Below are 23,852 nucleotides of genomic sequence, written 5' to 3' on the forward strand. Positions count from 1 at the left end.
GTGGCAAGGCCAAAACAAAAACAAAAACAAAAACCTGCCCTCGCCTCCATATGGCAGGTGTTGTCCATCAAGCAATCTTCAGTCAGAGAATATGCAGGGTCCTCGGATAGACCAGAGCTTTGTAATTATACCCAGGAGTTCCATTCACTTGTTCATTCATTCATTCATGATGACAAATGTAGGATTAAGTGCCATTTTGAGCTGTTAAATTCTGGGCCTAGCTGGAGTCAGCCAGCACAGCAGGCACCGCTGGTAATGATTTGAACATGTCTGAACACTTGGCGTGCCTCACTTCCCTTGGCTCAATCAAAATAAACATCTACTGAACATGAACTAGGCGCCAGACGTGCCCCCTGTCCTTAAGCAGCTTGTGATCTAGGGAGGAAAGACAGACACGAAACAAGTGACTACAAGTTTATGAGTTTTACCAAGGGGCATTCGAGTGTGCCTTGGAGACACAGAAGAGGGGGTGCGAGTCTAGTCTAGGGGTTCAGGGGAAAGCTTCCCTGCAGAAGGAATATTTGAGTTGAGGTTGAGGGTGAGTAGGAGTTAGAATAGGCCCTAGGGAGCAGTCCAGGTGAAGGCCAAGGTGAACTTCAGATGATAGGGCTATTTAATGGGCAGTAGGGAGCACCCAGTTCAGCCTAATTCTCCTGTGAGTTGGGGCTTGGCCCATCCAGCCCTTATCCATCCTCTTAAGGGGCAGATGCTGCACTAAACGGGACAGGGAGTCGAGTGGCCTGTGCGTGGGTACCTCTCGGGGCTCCCTCCTCTGACTCAGGCGGCACAGGAGCTGTTGTGAATTCAGCACCACTCTTGTTGGAGCAATATTAAACATCATCACCAAAGGCAGTTTTGACTCATTTATTTATTAATATAGAAAAGGAGCCCAAGGCAGCTGGACCAGTAGTACAAAGCACCAGGAGTTAATACTATTCTGGTGAAAGGGTTGGCTTTACAAAAGTGAAGGAGTAGGCAAGAGCTGCCCTGGTTCTGGGGCCAGGCCCAGCCTACTGCCCAGAACCTCAGAGCAGCACCTGGAACCAGCCGCTGGGAGAGAGTGACAGGGGGTCGGGGGCTGATGAGCTGGAGACCAGAAGGACAGGTGGCAGGGATGGAGGGCCAGGCAGTGAGAACCATCCTGTGGCTGATGAGGACAGGCAACTGCCGGCTGGAGGCTCCCCACTGGACCCTGGGCGGAGGCTCACGTGAGCCTCAGCTCCGGGGGCAGGTAGAAAAACCCTGCGGATACTAGAGAGGATGGGGATCCAGACACGGCTCAGGGTTGAAGGGCCTTTCCCTTCTCTCCACCAGGGGCCACCTTTCTCAACACTATGGGTGGGGCTTCAGGGCCCAAGGCACAGAGGGAGGCCCAGAGGCCTCCCAGCGGGAGGAAGAGGGGGCAGAAAGGAAGCACTTGAATGTTCCCAGCTTAGGCAGCTGGGGCTGAGACACAGGGCAGGCAAACAGCACCCCCGTACAATGAGGCTGGAACGCAGGGCTGGGTTGGGCTTATCCTCAGCCAGGACCAGCCCCATGGCAACGGTGCTTGCCTCAAACCTTAGCAAACAGAGTCTGCTGTGAGCACTGGCTCTCAGCAGACCCGGGTGCCAGCCCTAGCTCTCCTGGAACAGAGCTGTCTCACCATGGACCAGCCATGCCCTGCCCTGCCCTGGGCCTCCTCTGTTAATGAGGGCTTTGGATATGACCTCTCAGGTCACGGGAGCTGCAGGACCTGCTCTTGGTACTTAAGTGGGAACCAGTCCCAACCAGACTCCGGACAGAACTGGCATGGGCCGGGGGGCCGGGGGTGACGGGGGAGGAAGATGTTCCTGCACGGAACTTACCCCACACACACTCCAGAGCCAGGAAAGGCCACTGAGAGCCTCTCCTCCGCCCAGGGGAGGCGGCCGCCCTCCCTTTGGCACAGGGGGGACGCAGCTTGGTGTGACCCTTCATAACCACACCTGGGTAACACTCGGCATGGAGAGAATGGGGTGGCACTCTGCAAGCCTTTATGCTCTTCCCTGGGGTGGGGAGCTCAAGGCCACTTGTGGCTTTTGCCTCTAGCCCTTAGCGTAGAGAGGAGTGCTCTCCTTCTGTGGTCCTGCCCTGGGGACAGCCCGAGACTCTGCCTGGCTGGCACATGTTAGTTGGTCAGGAAGGGACAGAGGGGTAAGTAAGGAGACAGGGAGGTGAGAGTGAATCTCTGGCTTTCTCCTCGCCCTCTAGGGAGAGCAGCTCAATCAACCGAGTCGCAGATCTCCTCCACCACTGCGTTGAAGATGTGTGGCTGGTCCGCGTACACGTGGTGTGAGGCGCCCTCGATCTCCTGTGGATGGAGGACCCCACCAGGGGTGGGACAGCCCTTTATTCAAGGCACTGGAAAGCTATTGCACCATTTCTTTTTCCCTTAAGCCTGCTTGCCCGTCGCCCATGAGCACTTATTTTATCTAAGACAACAGTCCACCTTTCTCCCCAGATCTTGGCACTTCCCTTTGGGGGTCAGTGAATCCCAATATCCCATCCTTACTTCTCCCATGGCGCCTGATTTTATCTTTCCTTCCATGCCAGCCCCTCCAGCGACCTGCTCATGTCAGCGACCTGCTCATGTCATCCACATGTCCACTAAAGCAGGGCCCATCAGGCACCAGCCTAATTAAGCATACTCATTAGCAAATGAGGGGGGGGGGGCGGAGGAGTGTGGTGGGAAGGCTTCATGGCAGCCTCTACAGTTCCCAGCTCTGGTTTGGGGTGGGAATTACAGGGGGTGGAGGGACAGCGTGGTGCCTGTGCCTGACTACTGGACAAGAATCTGCCTTTCAGCTGAACTGAGCTACACAGAAGTGAGAAGCCCCTAATTCTGATTTTACAGAGAGCCAACCCTTTCAAATCCACTACCATAGCTCAACCTGTCCACTCCTCTTTCCCCCTGACTCTCCCATCACCCTTCGCTACCCTGACTCAGCTACTCTGGGTCAGTCAACACGTGCTGGGATGTTGCAGTGTTTCCACCTCAATCCTGCTCCTCCAGTGGCCAACGTACCATGTCTCGGACGTAGGAATCTGGCCGCTGCAGCTTCACCTTTTTTCCCGTGCTGGTGTCTATCCAGGTGTTGGCCCCGTAAATCATGGTGATGGGCATTTCTTTTTGAATCAAGTGAATTCGCTCTAACATGGGTCGCCGGGCCCAGCCGAAGGACTCCATCATGGTTTTGAATGCTGTCTCCCCGCTGAAGAAGCAAAACAGGGTGAGGCAATGAATAAACGCCACAGCCTAAAATGTCAGTTTGTTGATCTCAGAGGCTGGGGAAGTATCTTCGTCATTCTTTGTGGTCCTCTCAGAGCCCAGCACTGGGCTCATTAAATATTAGGAAGATTAGGAGACAGGACTGAATCTCCAGAGGCTCCCATCACAGATGAGTTAGGAGGGACACACTTGTGAAAACCCCATGGCACTGAGAATTATCCAAGAGCCTAATAGGTTACTGTTTATTCAACAAATATTTATGTGGCATCCCGGAGCTGAGGGTGGGGACATATGAACAAGACAGACGCAGTGCCTGCCCTCCTGGAGCTCACATTATCTTCATACTTTAGGCATAAATAATGAATTATATGATTAACTTAACTTCAAATTTCCCAAGAATTATGAAAGGGTGGCGGAGTTCTAGGAGAACACAGACTAGGGACTTGGCTTCCTGGGGCTGAAGGAGAGGGTCAGGGGGTTCACTTGGGGTGCGCTCTGATGAGCAAGTACTACAGAAGCACAAAGGGCTTGCTGAAGAGAATGGAATGAAACGTTAGTCTTGTGAGGACCTGGGGGGAGCAGCAGTTTGTGCGACTTGAGAAGCAATGATGGCCAATCTAATCTCCTTTGCTCCCTGGCCATTTCCTTAGGGAGAGCTAACCGAGGCTGTGTCACGAGGGGTCTGCAAGGCTAGGGCAGAAGCCAGCTGTCCAGGTTGCTCTCCTGGGAAGCAGGAGAGGTTGGGGACACTGCCACCCAGCAGGCTCAGCCTGTTTGGGAATTATATCCCCAGTCTCCTTTGCACCCCTGAGATGAAAGAGAGCCTGGGTTCTGCACAGGCCACCAGAAACAGGGCTCCTCCTTAAGGCAGTGCAGCATAGTGGAAAAATCATGGACTCTGGAGTCAGAGAGACATGAGTTCAAATCCTGGCTGTAGTTTCTAAGCAAGTCATGTAAACAAGAATACACCTTAATTTTCTCATTTACAAGCTGGGAGGAGTTATACCCACTTTATTAGGTCATTGTGAAGAAAATGAAAATATGTACAAAGTCCCTAAATCTAGGTGAAGCAAAGTAGGTACCCCAAGTATTCTTCTTTGGCCAAATCGTATGTTTTCCAAGGGAATGGTAAGACTTACCATGAGCTCATGAGGGTTACAGCTCAGGAAGACTCGGGGGCTTATAAAATTGAGTGATGGTGTTTGGGGGAAGGGGCTGGTTATCACCGATGTCATCTCTGCTTCTTCTAGGACCTGAATGAGGTGTGTGATTATGTACTCTGTGGCTTAGATTGGGAGGCCATTCATTATATGGAACTAGGTCTGGGACTGGGGAATGCTCTGAGGAAAGGGCTAGGGGTGGGCCTGCAGGGTCTCAGAGGGTATGAGACTGGCACTGAGCCCAGTGGGGGCTGAGAGGAGTTGAGAGCAGGAAGCAGTGGGCTTCCTGATTTGACTGTTGAGCTGAGTTTCTATACTGCTGCTTAAGCAGGGCCCTTCAATCAGCTGGGCTCCTGAGGAATGTTGGATGAACAGTTCCCACGCTGCCTGAAAGCTGTCTGGGTTTGACGCTAATGCCCAGACAGCACTGCTGGAATGCAAAACCCCAGTTGCTTCACAGCTTTCGGCTGAACAGTCCTGAAATGAGGCATGGCAGTGCTGCTGCTCCCAATGACCTTGGCTCCCCTGAGATGCCTCCCAGTAGTGTGGGGTGAGGCCCCCACAGAGGTGGTGCCTCATGGTATCAGCCACTCACATGGCACTGCCTGAGGGGAAGACTACCTCCCTGACTCTGCCCTGGATGGCAGTTGTCAAGACTGTAGATCAACAGGCTTCTGGGACCTATGTCTGAGTTGTCATAGATATAAACTTCTAGAGATTCTGCGGACATCCCCAAATCCCCCAAAGATAGGGAAGGCATTCCTATCCCAACAGTAAGTATTTCAAGGTGCACATAATTAAATTTTTAAATGCATAATCCATCAGCAGTTCTATTTGTAGGACTGTAGTCTAGAGATAGTCACATGTGTGCAAAGGAAGATACATAAGGAGGTTCCCTGAAGGAATGTCACATGATATCTCAGACCTAAACTAACAAGAAGATTCAGGAATTACAGGTCTGGGACAGGAGAAGACTTTCTTTCTTTCTTTTTTTTTTTTCTTTATAAAAATACCATGTTCAGAGAAGGAAAAAGAACTACAATCCTGCAGCCTGTGGAACAAAAACCACATTCACAGAAAGATAGATAAGATGAAAAGGCAGAGGGCTATGTACCAGATGAAGGAACAAGATACAACCCCAGAAAAACAACTAAATGAAGTGGAGATAGGCAACCTTCCAGAAAAAGAATTCAGAATAATGATAGTGAAGATGATCCAGGACCTCGGAAAAAGAATGGAGGCAAAGATGGAGACAATGCAAGAAATGTTTAACAAAGACTTAGAAGAATTAAAGAGCAAACAAACAGAGATGAACAATACAATAACTGAAATGAAAACTACACTAGAAGGAATCAATAGCAGAATAACTGAGGCAGAAGAACGGATAAGTGACCTGGAAGACAGAATGGTGGAATTCACTGCTGCGGAACAGAATAAAGAAAAAAGAATGAAAAGAAATGAAGACAACCTAAGAGACCTCTGGGACAACATTAAACGCAACAACATTCGCATTATAGGGGTCCCAGAAGAAGAAAGAGAGAAAGGGCCCGAGAAAATATTTGAAGAGATTATAGTCGCAAACTTCCCTAACAGGGGAAAGGAAATAGCCACCCAAGTCCAGGAAGCACAGAGTCCCATACAAGATAAACCCAAGGAGAAACACGCCGAGACATGTAGTAATCAAATCAGCAAAAATTAAAGACAAAGAAAAATTATTGAAAACAGCAAGGGAAAAATGACAAATAACATACAAGGGAACTCCCATAAGGTTAACAGCTGATTTCTCAGCAGAAACTCTACAAGCCAGAAGGGAGTGGCATGATATACTTAAAGTGATGAAAGGGAAGAACCTACAACCAAGATTACTCTACCCGGCAAGGATCTCATTCAGATTCAACAGAGAAATCGAAAGCTTTACAGGCAAGCAAAAGCTAAGAGAATTCAGCACCACCAAACCAGCTCTACAACAAATGCTAAAGGAACTTCTCTAAGTGGGAAACACAAGAGAAGAAAAGGACCTACAAACACAAATGCAAAAAACTAAGAAAATGGTCATAGGAACATACATATCGATAATTACCTTAAACATGAATGGATTAAATGCTCCAACCAAAAGACACAGGCTTGCTGAATGGATACAAAAACAAGACCCATACATATGCTGTCTACAAGAGACCCACTTCAGACCTAGGGACATATACAGACTGAAAGTGAGGGGGATGGAAAAAGATATTCCATGCAAATAGAAATCAAAAGAAAGCTGGAATAGCAATACTCATATCAGATAAAATAGATTTTAAAATAAAGAATGCTACAAGAGACAAGGAAGGACACTACATAATGATCAAGGGATCAATCCAAGAAGAAGATATAACAATTATAAATATATATGCACCCAACATAGGAGCACCTCAATACATAAGGCAACTGCTAACAGCTGTAAAAGAGGAAATCGACAGTAACACAATAATAGTGGGGGACTTTATCACCTCACTTACATCAATGGACAGATCATCCAAAATGAAAATAAATAAGGAAAAACAAGCTTTAAACAACACAATAGACCAGATAGATTTAATTGATATTTATAGGACATTCCATCCAAAAACAGCAGATTACACTTTCTTCTCAAGTGCGCACAGAACATTCTCCAGGATAGATCACATCTTGGGTCACAAATCAAGCCTCAGTAAGTTTAAGAAAATTGAAATCATATCAAGCATCTTTTCTGACCACAATGCTATGAGATTAGAAATGAATTACACGGGAAAAAACGTAAAAAACACAAACACATGGAGGCTAAACACTGTTTTACTAAATAATCAAGAGATCACTGAAGGAATCAGAGAGGAAGTCAAAAAATACCTAGAGACAAATGACAATGAAAACATGACAATCCAAAACCTATGGGATGCAGCAAAAACAGTTCTAAGAGGGAAGTTTATAGTTATACAAGCCTACCTCAAGAAACAAGAAAAATCTTAAATAAACAATGTAACCTTACACCTAAAGGAACTAGAGGAAGAAGAACAAACAAAACCCAAAGTTAGCAGAAGGAAAGAAATCATAAAGATCAGAGCAGAAATAAATGAAATAGAAACAAAGAAAACAATAGCAACAGTCAATAAAACTAAAAGCTGGTTCTTTGAGAAGATAAACAAAATTGATAAACCATTAGCAAGACTCATCAAGAAAAAGAGGGAGGGCTTCCCTGATGGTACAGTGGTTGAGAGTCTGCCTGCCAATGCAGGGGACATGGGTTTGTGCCCTGGTCCAGCAGGATACCACATGCCGCGGAGCGGCTGGGCCTGTGAGCCATGGCCGCTGGGCCTGTGCGTCCGGACCCTGTGCTCCGCAACGGGAGAAGCCACAACAGTGAGAGGCCCGCGTACCACAAAAACAAAAACAAAAACCAAACAAAACAAAAAAAGAAAAAGAGGGAAAGAACTCAAATCAATAAAATTAGAAATGAAAAAGAAGAAGTTACAACAGACACTGCAGAAATACAAAGCATCCTAAGAGACTACTACCAGCAACTCTATGCCAATAAAATGGACAACCTGGAAGAAATGGACAAATTCTTAGAAAGGTATAACCTTTCAAGGCTGAACCAGAAAGAAATAAAAAATATGAACAGACCAATCACAAGTAATGAAATTGACACTGTGATTAGAAATCTTCCAACAAAAAAAAGTCCAGGACCAGATGGCTTCACAGGTGAATTCTATCAAACATTTAGAGAAGAGCTAACACCCATCCTTCTCAAACTCTTCCAAAAAGTTGCGGAGGAAGGAACACTCCCAAACTCATTCTATGAGGCCACCATCACCCTGATACCAAAACCAGACAAAGGTACTACAAAAAAAGAAAATTACAGACCAATATCACTGATGAATATAGATGCAAAAATCCTCAACAAAATACTAGCAAACAGGATCCAACAACACATTACATACACCATGATCAAGTGGGATTTATCCCAGGAATGCAAGGATTCTTCAATATATGCAAATCAATCAATATGATACACCATATTTAACAAACTGAAGAATAAAAACCATATGATCATCTCAATAGATGCAGAAAAAGCTTTTGACAAAATTCAACACCCATTTATGATAAAAACTACAGAAAGTGTGCATAGAGGGAACCTACCTCAACATAATAAAGGCCATATATGACAAACCCACAGCAAACATCATTCTCAATGGTGAAAACCTGAAAGCATTTCCTCTAAGATCAGGAACAAGACAAGGATGTCCTCTCTCACCGCTATTATTCAATGTAGTTTTGGAAGTCCTAGCCATGGCAATCAGAGAAGAAAAAGAAATAAAAAGAATACAAACTGGAAAAGAAGAAGTAAAACAGTCACTGTTTGCAGATGACATGATACTATACATAGAGAATTCTAAAGGTGCCACCAGAAAACTACTAGAGCTAATCATTGAATTTGGTAAAGTTGCAGGATACAAAATTAATGCACAGAAATCTCTTGCATTCCTATACACTAATGATGAAAAATCTGAAAGAGAAATTAAGGAAACACTCCCATTTACCACTGCAACAAAAAGAATAAAATACCTAGGAATAAACCTAGGGAGACAAAAGACCTGTATGCAGAAAACTATAAGACACTGATGAAAGAAATTAAAGATGATACCAACAGATGGAGAGATATACCATGTTCTTGGATTGGAAGAATCAATATTGTGAAAATGACTATACTACCCAAAGCAATCTACAGATTCAATGCAATCCCTATCAAATTACCAATGGCATTTTTTATGAACTAGAACAAAAAAATCTTAAAATTTGTATGGAGACACAAAAGACTCTGAATAGCCAAAGCAGTCTTGAGGGAAGAAAATGGAGCTGGAGGAATCAGACTCCCTGACTTCAGACTATACTACAAAGCTACAGTAATGAAGACAATATGGTACTGGCACAAAAACAGAAACATAGATCAATGGAACAAGATAGAAAGCTCAGAGGTAAACCCACGCACCTATGGTCAACTAATCTATGACAAAAGAGGCAAGGATATACAATGGAGAAAAGACAGTCTCTTCAACGAGTGGTGCTGGGAAAACTGGACAGCTACATGTAAAAGAATGAAATTAGAACACTCCCTAACACCATACAGAAAAATAAACTCAAAATGGATTAGAGACCTAAATGTAAGACTGGACACTATAAAACTCTTAGAGGAAAACATAGAAAGAACACTCATTGACATAAATCACAGCAAGATCTTTTTTGATCCACCTCCTAGAGTAATGGAAATGAAAACAAAAATAAACAAATGGGACCTAATGAAACTTCAAAGCTTTTGCACAGCAAAGGAAACCATAAACAAGACAAAAAAACAACCCTCAGAATGGAAGAAAATATTTGCAAATGAATCAATGGACAAAGGATTAATCTCCAAAATATATAAACAGCTCATGTGCTCAATATTAAAAAAAAAACCCAATCCAAAAATGGGAAGAAGACCTAGATAGACATTTCTCCAAAGAAGACATACAGATGGCCAAGAAGCACATGAAAAGCTGCTCAACATCACTAATTATGAGAGAAATGCAAATCAAAACTACAATGAGGTATCACCTCACACCAGTTAGAATGGGCTTCATCAGAAAATCTACAAACAACAAATGCTGGAAAGGGTGTGGAGAAAAGGGAACCCTCTTGCACTTGGAATGTAAACTGATACAGCCACTATGGAGAACAGTATGGAGGTTCCTTAAAAAACTAAAAATAGAATTACCATATGACCCAGCAATCCCACTCCTGGGCATATACCGAGAGAAAACCACAATTCAAAAAGACACATGCATCCCACTGTTCATTGCAGCACTATTTACAATAGCCAGGTCATGGAAGCAACCTAAATGCCCATCGACAGACGAATGGATAAAGAAGTTGTGATACATATATACAATGGAATATTACTCAGCCATAAAAAGGAACGAAATTGGATCATTTGTTGAGATGTGGATGGATCCAGAAACTGTCATACAGAGTGAAGTAAGTCAGAAAGAGAAAAACAAATATCGTGTATTAACACGTATATGTGGAACCTAGAAAAACAGTACAGATGAACTGGTTTGCAGGGCAGAAATAGAGACACAGACATAGAGAAGAAACCTATGGACACCAAGGGGGGAAAGCTGCGGGGGGGGTGGGGGTGAGGGGGTGATGAATTGGGCGATTGGGATTGACATGTATACACTGATGTGTATAAAATGGATGACTAATAAGGACCTGATGTATAAAAAAATAAATAAAATTCAAAAAAAAATACCATGTTCATATCACTTTTTCAGTTAAAAAAAAAAAAAGATCTTTGCAAATGTTTTCCAGTCTTTTTGCCTGTCAGGCTAACTGCCTATCTCCAGGGAAGAGTAAGGATCCTTCTCTAGAGACGGGCGGCATGTTTAATTAATCTATTATCTTCTCCATTCCTTTGCGCCTATCCCTGGGAAAGTCTCTGGAAACCATCAAGCCTGCTAATGCCTATGTTCCCCTAACTGAATGAGAGCTCTGTGGAAGAAGAAATATAGCACAGAATGATCCTGGGACCGCTCTGGAGTTTTCCAGCAGCTCGAGTTTTAGCTGCCAACCCATCGACCTGAGCCGACTCTGGAAGCTGCCCTCACCTGGGATTCTGGGCATTGCAGTGGTAGATATACTCCGATATAGTATCATCGTCAAAGAAGTCTGCAAACTTGCGTTTGAAGTCTGGTCGGAATCGCTGTACCAGGCTGGGCCCTGGGAGGGGACAGAACGTGGAGAGGCCGATTTGAATAGGGGGGAAAGACTCCTGCTTTTTTATGTGTTAACAACTTTAACCAAACATTATTTCTCCTAAGGGTTTGTTTGCTTTGTACACTTAATGTTATAGTGGCAGACAGAGCATGGAAGTCTTTTGGGAAGCTCCAGGTGACTACAAATGAGAGTCAGTTGCCAAAGAATTTAGACAGTCTAATGTCACTGAGGAACCAGATTATCTGCAGCTCAATGAAGTCCCAAGATCTTTCTCTCCAAGGATCACAAGCCCCACTGGAGTCCATGGTTGAGATGCTTTGCTTTTACAGTCTGAGCTATGTTCTCTTTCTCCCCGAGACCCTTTATGGCCGTTTAATCTTCTGAAGGTAGTGGATGAAACCAGACCACCTCCCAAGAGCCCTCTCACGTTCAGGCCTGTAATAGAATACGAGTGAAGAGGTGAACCTAATGCTGGCATCTCAGACTCGGGGCACAGTTTTAGAGCAATCTGTTCCCTTCACCTTTCTTTAAATAGTACATATACAAGCAGTAGGGCACTTGAAACACACTGTAAAAACTGGGCCTAATGAATGATCAGCTTCTGGCCTCTCTCTTCTGGTCTGCTCTCTCTGTGTGAGAAGCAAGGGGTGAGAGGGAAGCAAAGCCGGGATCCCCTGGGCCCTGGTCCTCCTGCATGGCTGCCAGCCAACCTCCCCAACCATAACAGCTCTGATGCCCATGCATGGACCTGGCCAGAGGCAAGTCCAGAAATGGGGAGAGTGGTTAGAGCAGGGCTTCTCCCTGTAAAAGGATTATAGAAGGTCTGTGCACAGTGCTGGGTGCCCTAAGAAGGTCAGCCCTCTGCACATTGAGTATCCTTTGGCACCTGTGTCTCTTGCTTTCCTTCCTTTCTCCCCAAACTCCTACCTTCTGCTCAAGTGCTCATTTTTCTCTTTTATCCAGAGCCATTCTGTTTCTCTTGAAGGGCCTAGAGAGACAACTCTTATTCAGCCATTAGCAATTAATTCATAATAATTGGCTATTGAACATTACTGTGTATATATAAGCCATCAGTGCAGAATAGATGGCCACCCATCTTTTCCATAAAGGGAATCTGCTTTTCGCTTTATCAGAGTAAAAGGCTCCCCAGATAGGGAGGGTGCTAGCAGTGTGAGGTCAGAAGGCTGGGGCGTATTGATCCCACTCACTCTGGCTGGCTCCCCCCTCCTTCCCTCCCTTCACTCACAGGATTTGCTGACAGCTACTAAGTGGTGAAGATGTGGTGTCTGACTGGGGCAGGAGCTTGCCTGCCACTGTGGGCTAGGCTGGAGGCTCTGGTCCTGACCTCTCCTGGCAACAGGTGCTGGGTGAGCGGCAGGGATGGGATCCAGCAGTGGTGACCACGCTGAAACACCAACAAGCTGCCATAAACATGTAGCACAGAAACTCAGCAGAGGAAGAGTCACCTCACAGCCCCTTCCTCTCTCTCTGGGGCACAGAGTAGCAGTTCTGCTCCATCTGTCTCTTGCATGGAAAAGCTTTTTCCATGCAGCTGAAGGAAAAAAAGAACCTTCTGAAACTGCAGACAAAGACATCTGGTCCAGATTAACAGCTTTAAATAACAATGTTAGGCCTATTCCCACTTTTCATGAACAAGAGGGGATGGTGAGAGTCCAGGTGCAGTGGGGCTTCTAGAATGGGAGAGCCGTGGTTTGAGGAGATAGTTTTCCATCTATAGGCTACTCACCCCAGGGCCCAGCTACTCGAAGAACAGCCAGTGGATTGGAACGCCCTAGGACAGAGGCCACAGCCTTGACCCAGGTCGGGGGTGCACGGATCTGACTGGGGTCAGTTGGTCGGAGGGGAAAGCCCCATGGGTCCACCAGGATGAGGTGTTTAACTCTAAAGGAGGAAAAAGGAGGAGTCAAGTTGTCTTTGCTTGAAGGTATCACAGCCCTTAAATCACCCAGGAAGAGAACTATTGGAAACAAATACCGGAAGTTTCCCAGCAGGGCGAGGAGTTGTCGTGATGGAGATGGGTGGCTCCCCCTTACCTGTCAGGGTACTTGATGGAGTAGGAAGTGGCCAGGAATCCTCCCAGACTGTGCCCCAGGAGGATCATACTGGGGATCCCCATGGTCTCCCGCCACGTCTCTATAGAGGTCACAAACTCGTCCTCAGCCCCCTCTGGGTCCCTCGGGAACGTTGGCCTAGAGCTTCGCCCGAAGCCGAGCAGATCGAAGGTGTGCAGAGTGCGGCGGGCGCTCAGTGAATCCATGTTGAGGATCCAGAGGCCCACGCCGCCCCCAAAGCCATGCACCATCACCAGGGGGGTGCGGTCCCTGAGCTCAGGGCTCACTGTCACCGTCCAGATCTTGTTCTGGTTTGGGAGGGACACATATCGGGCCAGGAACTTGTTCTGGAGGCCTAGGGAGAGGGGTCCAGGGCAGAGCAATAAGACTGTGTGCTGACAGCATCATCCTTTTGCTTGGACTCCCACTCTTCAGTTCTCTCTCATCCCCAAACCCTTCCTGACCTTCCTCGCTTTTCCTTTCACAACACTCTGACCATACATCCTAAGAGTTCAAGTCCAAGTACAATTTGTAGACCGTCTAGTCTGTAGGTATTAAGAGGGGCCATCTTACTCCTTGAGGCTGTTTGGGTCCCTTTGGGTCCATGGTGGCGGTGACCCCACTGACCCCCCTGACCCCACAGAGCTTCAGCATCTATCACTCTTGTACCTGTATGTGCTTGGGGCTTGACCCATGGACAGTAGTGTCCTCACTGAGGGTATCTGGGAGGGTTGAGCCAGGTCCCTCTTAGGGACAGACCAAGGTGGGCAATGCTTGCACTGCTGGTGTGAAGGCAGTCACATGACACAACTGCGGGGGGGGGGGGGGGGGAAGTCACCTGGATCCCAGACAGCTTGAAAGGCTTCAAAACTGTGGCTGTGGTTGTACTTATCCCAGCCCATAAGAGAGAGGGTAGCCATGGCTGGGGCAGTGGCTATAGGGCGGGGAAGATCATATGAGGATTATGGGGAGATGTGGCCCAAGGATCTTGTTTGAGTCGGTGGCTGCTGATGTCCCTGGGATGCCTTAACCCCCACAGAACACTGCCCACTAGAGCTGGTCTGTGGGAATCCCCAACCACTCTGGTAACTGGATGGCGGGGTGGGGTGGGGGGCGCTAATTGGGCAGAACACAAGGAATAGTAATATTAGAGAATACAGGACTGCTGGTCCTTGGGTAGGAAGATGGTAAATCTAAGAAGTGCTTGTGTGTTTGATGAGAAAGGGAGAGATGGCAAAAGAAAAGAATAGGAGAAGGAAGAAGTAAAGGAGAGAATGTGTACATTTGTACATGTTGTATGTTAATAGCTGGTACAGGGTTTGAGGTGAAGTTGTGGGATGTGACAGAAACCAGCATGACGGACAGGGAGGGAGATGTCAAGGAACCACTATCATGGAATGTGTGTCCTCTGGGCAAATCTTTTCCCTCCAGTCACAGGGCAAATCTTTTCCCTCCAGTCACAGACATCCCTTCCTCCCACCCCAAGCATTGTCAATCAGGAATCAGTGGGCTCAGTGTGCCAGGCTCCGGGAAGATCCTGTATCCTGGGCCTCCCGAGGGAGGTGGGATGAGTGTCCCTTTTACTTACACTGGAGGATCCTGGCTTCCACATTCTTCAGCTGAGACATGGAAGTGGGGCGCCAAGCGGGCAGCCAGCTGCTCAGCCAGCCTTGAGGCCTGGGACAGGGAGACACAGAGACACTCACTGGCAAAGCTGGAAACACTGATGCTCTCAGGCTTGCCGGCAGTTAGTTACAAAAGAGTTATCAGTGTGCAGGGTGTTTCCAGGCTCAGGAAACCTGCCCCTATGGCAGTCAGCAATTCCATGGCTGCCTGATAGACTGTTACTCTTCTCTGGTAAATGGTTATTAACAACAACATGCCCTTTGTTTCAACAGATACTCAGAATACCATGTGCACGACACTTCACAGTTTACAAAGCCCTTTCACATTTTTTTATCTCATTGGAGCTTTACAACTCCACTTTGTTACTGGTTATTATAATGTTCAAGGAGGTTACAAGGGGAAAAAAGCCAACTTTTAACTAATGTTTCAGTTCTCCTTTGCCATCCCTAGGACTGTATGTTCCCTTAGAGTAGGGAAAATTCCCATGCCACCTGCCCTCCTGGCAGGGCACCAGTGTTCGTGTGTGCCCTCTTCCAAGCCTCTGGAAGTACAGAGCACTGTGTCACTGCCCAGTTGGGCTCTCAGGCAATCAATCAGTCCAGCCTTGAATGACATGATGGGAGAGGCAGGGAGTAGGATGAGGGAGACCTGGGTTCAAGTCCTGCTGTGATTCCCTGACAGGACAAAGGTTGCCCTTGGTTTTGTTTCCAGTTTATGAAATGAGTAGAAAGCTCACACACGTCATCACCTCCAGTGGCATGCAGTAAAACAGACAAGATAACCTATCTTGCTTTCTACTTTATACCCAGGGAACTTTAAGTCATTGCAGGGTAGAGGTTGAAAGTAGCAGTTGTGGAATAATTTTTAAAAACCCTGGATCTAGGGACTTCCCTGGTGGTACAGTAGTTTAGAATCCGCCTGCCAATGCAGGGGACACGGGATCGAGCCCTGGTCCAGGAAGATCCCACATGCCGGGGAGCAACTAAGCCAGTGCACCACAACTACTGGGCCTGCACTCTAAAGCCCGTGAGCCACAACTATTGAGCCCACGTGCCACAACTACTGAAGAGCCCCGTGCTCTGCAACAAGAGAAGCCACTGCAATGAGAAGCCCGCACACTGCAACGAAGAGTAGCCCCTGCTCGCCGCAACTAGAGAAAGCCCACATGAAGCAACGAACCCAATGCAGCCAAAAACAAACAAACAAACAAACCCCGCAAAAAATGCTTTTAAAAAAAAAAAACGCCCTGGATCTAAGTCACAATAATATCATTTACAAGCAGACTGGTGTTGGCCTGTTAAATAACCTGTCTTTGAGCATCTAGATATGGAAGGGACCTCATAAGGTGCCTGGGACAAAACAGATGCTCAATGAATGAGCTTTTATTATTCCTTTTCCATCCCATGTGATATTTCTCTTTTCTTGAACTCTGTCTGGATGAAGTGGATTTCAGGATCCACACCACCAGTTACAGAAAGGGCCTGTAAACATCAGAACAGTCAAGCAGGGGCATTCTGCGGGGGAGCGAGGGGAACTATTACCAACCCCCCCCATGGCACACATTGGGCATCTTGCTACATCATTTGAAGTGCAGAATTTTAGATTAGAATAGTTCCCTAGAAATCTAGTCCAGCCTCTTTATTTTACAGATGAGCAAAGTGATGCCCAAAGAGGTTATACAGCTAGTTAGAAAAAGAAGCAGAACTAGAACCGGGATCTCAAATCCAGGTTTCGCCTTATTTTTTCAAGGCCACACACGAATACTCACATTATACAAGCACAGTTTGACACTTGTCTGTTTTTTGAAAGGAGGTGTGACCTAAGGCCAGAGGCTGAAGTTCTAATCCTGGCATTGCCACTCACCAGCAATGTGTCTTTGGACACATTATTTAGCCTTCTCTGTCAGTTTCCTCATCTTTAAAGGGAGGTAATAATAGTATCTACCTCATAGGGTTGTTATAAAGATCAAATGAATGAATGCACAGAGACATCACACTAGCACAAGATAAAGTCCCAATAAATGTTCTTTTCCCCAGCTAAATCATAAGCTATCTGTATTCCCAGTGTTTTGCAAGTAGCAAATCTCAGTGACTGAGGTTTGAAAGAAATACTGAGGTTGCAGCTGAAACTGGTCCATCAATGGCTTTAGCCAGATGAGAGCTGTCACTCTCAATCAATGCAGTCCTACAAAGACTCAGAACCCTTTGAATATTCCACTGGAATTCCTTATAGGCTTGAAGCACGGGCACCAAGACCACAGAATGTTGCCAGTCTTAAGAGACAAACCTTCTCTCCACCCCACAGAGACTGTGACAAGTCAGGGCATGTCATCTGGACCTCACATTGCCTTATATCTGCCCAAAGCAGCACTCAGGAGAAATGTTGTTCCAAGGAACAGCATCAAGGGCTGCTCTGCAGAGATACTCTTCAGGGAGAGCTTTTCCTCTCTTCTTCACCAAAAATGCTACTGGTAAAGAACTGGAAATAGTCCCTGGCACACTATCTGCTCCATACCACTGGGGAGATGAGGACTGAGCTGGGGAATTCAGGCAAGAAGCAGAGCAGCCACGTAGCCATGAACTTAGCCTGGCTGGGGTTGTCTCTTCCCTTTAGGGTGCCTTTATCCTGATGGTGGGTGAGGCAGAAGGGGTTCTGTGCTGGGTGAGAAGACTGTTCTAGACCTCTGTGATCTTGAGGTCTCCTAACTTCTTTGGGCACTGGATTCTTCATTTGTAAAAAGGAACTGATCTACCTGAATCTCTACCAGCTCTAATATTCGATTTCTCTAAGTCATCGTAGCTATTGTAAATCTCCTCTTGGAAGCATCATTTTGGAAAAACACCACTCTCCTGGGCAGTTCCTTCAAGTCCAGGAAGCTATTATTGTCATAACGTTAACTAGTTTTGCAAACAGCTCTGAAAAGGGGGGAACAAGGGGGAACACGGGATCCAGGAAAGGCCCAGTTTTGGTGAACACGGCCCCCCCGCCCCCCGCCCCCCGCTTGGCTGGAAGCTGAGTCATTCTCCAAGCAACTTTTCCTTGCTCCTATCAGACTGTGAACTGCTTGTCACACCACCTACAGGTGGCATCCCAAACTTGATGTCCTTGAGACGGTGTTAACAAATTCCAAAAGCTCTAATTCTGAAACCGCAGCATTAAGGATATTGTTATGATGATTAAAAACTATCAACAAGGATTGCCAGCGACTAAGCGTCTCGGTTGGCAAGAGCAAAAGAAACTTGCAAGCCTATTAACCCAGACCAATCCCAGCGCAGTGGAGCCCGCTTTCCGCTTGCCACGCCTTACCCGTGCTGGGCTGGGCTAAGCAAGGCTCTTCCCACACCCCTGCCTCCCAACCTGGAGCAAATCCAGACGAGCAGACCTGGCTGTTACCCCCGCACCCGCGTCCACACGCTTGCTTTGGGGGAATCTGGGACATCACCACTAAATCTAATCCCAGGGTACATAGACTAGAGGGGAGCAAGGAATGAACGCGAACACTAAAGTGGAAAGTCAGAACCGCTGGGCTGTAGAAATCGTTCTCTTCCATTCCTCCCCGGGCTCTGCTGCCGCATCTTCTGGGCAAAAGGAAAGCAACCAAATGCAACCCCCCAACCCTCCCCTGAAGCCGACCTGAAAAAGGAAAGTCTGGAAGGTGTCTAAAACTGTTCCTCAGCCACAGACAGTCCCAGGTTCATGGCCCAGAGATAGAGATAGAGAAAGAGACAGGATTAACTCACTGCTGCTCCAGATCATCAGCCATAGTAAACAAGCCCTGCCGGGTCGAGCTGAGCCAGCCCATCCCTCCGCCTGACGCCAGCACCAGCTGACCCAGAAAAGGGTAGGATAGCAAAGTGGGGCGTGGCCAGCGCCGCGAACGGGGAGGAGGGGCCCCAGGACGCGGGCTGGGACTCTGAACCCAGCCGGCTGGGACAGCTGGGACACATGAGATGTCTCCGAGAGCGTCACAGAATAGGACAGTAGTTCTGGTCACATATTTGGGGACAGTGAGGGAGATAAGTAGTACTGAAACTACCGAGTCCCTCACAGGAGCTCCATCAAACCTCTACTCTCTGATAATTAAAAAGTGAATTAACTACCCCTGCACGCTCCCGCACACCCACTGGGCTTCCCTATTATAGCCACCCCATGCCCTCAAGTCCACCCCTTAGTGTTCCTTCTAATCAGATGCTCAAGATGTTTGTGGAGACACTACCCACCGTTGAACGCGCCTACCAAGGGTCTGAGAGCCTGTGGCCCAAGTAGACTACCAAATTTCGCAAATAAAACCCAGGACGCCTAGTTAAAGTTGAACTGCAGATAAACAGCAAATACTTTTTTGGAGTAAGCATGTCCCATGCAATATTTAGGACATAAATGGGCATCCTGTACTTTATCTGGCCACCCTAAACCTAAGGCACACATGCCAAGATGAGCATTCCTCTGCTCTGGGGTTGTCTTTGGCGCCAGCCTGGTTCCCAGGGACAGGGTGGCTCAACCTCAGGTGTCCGTCAGTTTGGGATCCCTGCCTCCCCTTCCCCAGAGGGAGCAGTTGAAGGACTAGCCTACATAGGTGGGTCCGCTTTAGGTAGCTGGGATGGGGGCTGGAGAGAGAGAGGTCCTGATTGGCTTGCTCAGCAGAGGAGTCAGATCTTAAGGCTGACTCCAGAACTTACCTGAACTGGTAAACAGGGCCTGATGTCCCTGGGGTGGTCATCCTCTTGATTAGGTTAAAACCAGACTAGAGATAGTGGATGGTGGGTGGGAGAATGCTGGTGGTAGGGGTTTGTCAAGGTGGTTTGTTTGTTTTTTTAGCCTTCCTGCAGGACTCAGGAGATCCTGAGATTTCTTCTTTCTTGTAACACAGTGTTAAGCTGATCTGATTAGCATTACAAGGGATTGAAGTTTAAGAGAATAGACATTTATAGACTTTAGGGGTCTAGGAATTTGTAAGATGTGGGGCAAAGTAGTACAAATAGCAGAGGATCTGTCTCTCATTCATTCTTACAACAAAGCAGAGTGGTCCTAAACTTCAGGGTGCATTACAGTCATCTGGCTGGCTTGTTAAAAATTCAGGTTTCCAAATCCCTACCCGCTGAGATTCTAATTCATTTGGTTTGGTTTAATGCTAAAAGCTGCAATTTTAGGAAGCACTTCAGATGCTGAAGTTCAATGAATTCTGGGTGCAGGTCAGTTTTGGTTTTTACCACTTCTGCATGCTTGTGGGTAAATTATTTAGCATCTCTTTAATTTTCTTCTTCTGTCTTGTGTCTTGTAAGAATTAACCAAGATAATTCAAATAAACATTTAGTACATTTGTTTATGCTAAAAAGTTACCATTATTATTATTATATACACATCTATTCAAAGCCAAGCATTATATTAGGCACTAAGAACACCATTATCAAAAGTAAAGAAACACAGGGAATTCCCTGGAAACACAGGGAATTCCCTGGCAGTCCAGTGTTAGAACTCTGAGCTTTCACTACAGAGGGCCCGGATTCAATCCCTGGTCGGGAAACTAAGATCCCACAGGCCGCGCAGCGTGGTCAAAAAAAAAAAAAAAAAAAGTAAAGAAACAGGCTGCTGTAGTGGTAAACGTAGGCTTTCTATCTTTTGCCACCCTAGGCTATTTGTCCCTTTGCAGAGTTGGCAACTTTGTTTTGGGAGCTCAGCTCAAACCTCCCCTCTTCTGAGGCCTTTGCTGTGACAACAGGGTCTAAAAGAGATGCCCAGTCACTCTATCACATTACTCTATTTTATTAAATTATCGTGCATATTTGTGGACTCATTTATTATCATTTTCCCTCCACTAGAGCCCAAGTTTCCTGGAGGACCTTGTCTTCTTCTCAGCTTTGCTGCCAGCCCCTAGGACAGAGTGTGGCACAGAGTACACAGTCAGTCCTTACTGGAGAAAGAAATGGATGAAAAGTCTAGTGAGGAGGTATATGTATAAACAAGTACCTAAAAAACAATGTGCTAAGTGTTATGGAACGGGAATGTTGCCTGTCATTCCAGTAAACAAAGAATGTTGCCCGCCATCAAGCCATCAGCCAGTGAGGTCTCCCCCTGCACACTCCCACCCCATGGTGCGCCCTGAGGAGAAGTCAGGATGGAGAGAAACAGGAAACATTCTGTGCTCTGGATACTGGCCCTAGAGTTAAGATGCATAGCTAAGGAATAATTTCAGTGAGCCCCAGATGTTTGCATCTTCCCCATACATAGTAAAGCGCTAAAATTAAGTTGAGATGTCTGTTTTTTGTGATAAGCAGTAATATTTCCATGTTCGACTACGTTTTTGTTTTTGTTTTTGTTTTAAGCAAAAACCGTATATCCTGGCTTCTCTTCGGAGCAGTTCCTCAGGGCTATCTGAGAGCCTGTCTCCCAGGCTACAGTCCTCAGTAAGGTCCCCAAATAAAACTTAACTCTCAACTTTTAGTTTGTGCATTTTTCTCTGATCATCAGTGTCAAGGGCTTTTGGAAGCTATACCATATAGGAAATTCCAGGCTACATCACTCTGAGACAGGGCAACAAAATCTCCCACTTTTCTGAAAACCTGTAAGATGTAGAACTTTTGGGGGCAAGGATGACCTGGATGGAACTGGTATTAGATCTCTCTAGACCTCATCTCTTGTGGCAGTGCACAGAAGCATTTGTACTTTGTTTCTGTGTGCCAACCCAGCTCTACAGTAGAGGTTGGAGAGAAGTAGGAAACTTGAACATACGGAAAATGCCTTTTATAACCAAAGTTAATAGATCCCTTAAGGCGTCCCTGTTACTGAACTGAACTTGTGTCTGCTCACCACCACACAGCAAAGCTAATTTACCGACACTGGGTTGTGGTGAAGGAAAGTATAGTAGTTATTGCAGGGCCCGGCCAGGAGTACAGGTGGCTTGTGCTCAAAAGACCCGAAATCCCCGATGGCTTTCAGGAAAGGATTATTATTTTTTCTTTTTTTAAAAAAATTATTTATTTATTAAAAATTTTTTAATCAAAGTTTTTTAATTGAAGTATAGTTGATTTACAGTGCTGTTAATTTCTGCTGTACAGCAAAGTGATTCAGTTATACATACATATATATATATTCTTAAATGCAACATTTGAAGTTAGGGTTGCAAGGGGCATGACTTTCTTCTGATTGATTGGTGGTGAGGTAACAGGGTGGTGTTTCAGGAATTTTAATCATCAACCTTTTGGTTCCAACCAGTCTGGGGTCTATGTGCTCGTGCTCAGCATAGAGCCACCATCCTCCAGCTGGTTGGGGATGTTAGTTTCTGCAGAACAACTCAAAGATATATGTCAGATCATTATGCATATCCTTTGAGGAGGAACTTGGGCTGGTTTATCATTGAACAATTGTTTCTTGACTGCTCTGCCTTTGTTTCTGTGTTCCTTCACCTCCCTAATTAGTAACTGCTCGAGTCTGCTCTTTGGCACTCCGGGAAGGCCTAGGAGACCAAAGCCTTTTTCTACAAATAAGAAACAGGGGACACAGAGGGGCTTTTGTACCAGGCAGGGTCCTGCAGGATTCTGCTTGGTTTCATCCCCAGAGCTGGGATATCTCAGGATTAGGCTGGATCTGTTAGAATTATAGAGTGGAGAAGACTCTCAGGCCTGCTCTAGGCAGGCCTCTGAGGAGAAATGTAAGGTTCTTATTTCTCCTTAACTTCAAGGTAAGATACACTATGTGCAGATGTATCTTGTACCTCCAACATATGTGATTTTGTAACAGGGAAGAGCCAAATCTGACTACATGTTGGATCTGTTTCTTCTACTTTAACCTTTGATTACTGTTGCTTTTGTTCACTAAAAGGATACTGTCTATACACAATGGCCTGCCTCAGGGAACCCTGCCTCTCTGCCTGAACAAAAGTGCCTCTTTTCAGGGAAACATCCTGACCCTGTCCACCTGTGAGTGGCTGCAAGAAAGAAGAAATTAACACAACCCCTCCCCAAGGCTGGCCATTCCAGGGGACATTGCAAATCTTATGGTCTTTTTACTTTACTTCCTCATCTCCTCCCCCTCTCTGTTCTATAAAAGGAACTGGCATCCAAACCCCATAAGATGGTTTTTCGGACACACTAGTCTGCCATTTTCTCAGTCTGCCGGCTTTCCGAATAAAGTCGTATTGTATCCCTTGCCTCAACACCTCTCTCCGATTTATTGGCCTGTCGTGCAGCAAGCAGAGCGAGCTTGGACTCGGTAACAATTTTACATATGATTTTATGTGTGATTAAAGTATTAATATGGTCTTTATGGATGGAAACTAATTTTAACAAACCCTCTTGTCGTGGTCTGAACGCGGGTTGGAAAAGAATTTCCAGACACAGGTAGAATGTAAAGAAGATAGAATTTATTAGAGGGAAGGGTCGCTGCCAGAACAGCGGGCCGACTTCCTGGTAGTCTGGGAGAGTCGAGCCTGAACACGTGCTATTGATCAGTTTTTATAGCCAGAAAACAAAGGAATGGTCCGAGGTGAAAATTTTGTTTACTGATGGTTGAGGCACATGTACCTTCCTTCTATAGGGTGGGAGTGAGACAGGGAAGATGCTGTTCCTTATTTGGAACAGGTGGGCTCAGGAGTTTTGTAACCGTCGCAACATGGTGGGGAGGGCGATTGATTAAGAGTCCAGTAGGGGGTGTCACCTCGAAACTTTTTCAGGCAGGGTCGTCCTTTGTCCTTGAAGCACCATTGTCCTTGGAGCACCACACCTCCTTCCTGTGCCTGTAAATCATATTAAATATTCCAGAAGTAGGTGGAACTGATGACCTGACAGTTCAGGCCTGGCAGGGATAGATCATTCTTCGGTTTCAAATGGGTGGCATCGCCTTTTGAATGAACTATGAATATGGTGTGACCCTTAGAGTAAACAAAGGAACTGAGTACAATAGCTCTAAAGTTGCTCTCTCCAATATGACAGCTACTAGCCACATGTGGCCACTTAGATTTGAATTAATAAAAATTAAAGTTCC

General features: G+C 46.2%; 1 protein-coding gene and 1 long non-coding RNA gene across 3 annotated transcripts in view; one reads left to right on the forward strand and one right to left on the reverse strand.

Annotated features, from left to right (window-relative positions):
- Positions 1 to 3,116, forward strand: part of LOC132420435 (uncharacterized) — a 93,908-nt gene extending 90,792 nt beyond the window's left edge. Inside the window, exon 4 of the long non-coding RNA XR_009518369.1 lies at positions 2,233 to 3,116. This is a non-coding gene — a long non-coding RNA (uncharacterized lncRNA). The remainder of the gene's footprint in view (positions 1 to 2,232) is intronic.
- Positions 464 to 18,701, reverse strand: ABHD4 (abhydrolase domain containing 4, N-acyl phospholipase B). Of its 2 annotated transcripts, none has more exons than XM_060004866.1 (7): positions 18,617 to 18,701; positions 14,839 to 14,927; positions 13,233 to 13,605; positions 12,926 to 13,080; positions 11,070 to 11,181; positions 3,047 to 3,233; positions 464 to 2,332 (listed from the first exon to the last, which is right to left on the reverse strand). In XM_060004866.1, the coding sequence occupies exons 1-7, from the start codon at positions 18,676 to 18,678 to the stop codon at positions 2,243 to 2,245; spliced, it is 1,068 nt and encodes a 355-aa protein (XP_059860849.1). In that variant the 5' UTR covers positions 18,679 to 18,701; the 3' UTR covers positions 464 to 2,242. The 2 variants fall into 2 exon arrangements, with proteins under 2 accessions (XP_059860849.1, XP_059860850.1); XM_060004867.1 differs by having other exon boundaries at positions 465 to 2,332; positions 18,510 to 18,631.
- Between the last annotated feature and the right edge of the window lie 5,151 nt (positions 18,702 to 23,852).

The sequence above is a fragment of the Delphinus delphis genome, chromosome 2 (genome assembly GCF_949987515.2).
Source record: "Delphinus delphis chromosome 2, mDelDel1.2, whole genome shotgun sequence".
Classification (NCBI taxonomy): domain Eukaryota; kingdom Metazoa; phylum Chordata; class Mammalia; order Artiodactyla; family Delphinidae; genus Delphinus; species Delphinus delphis.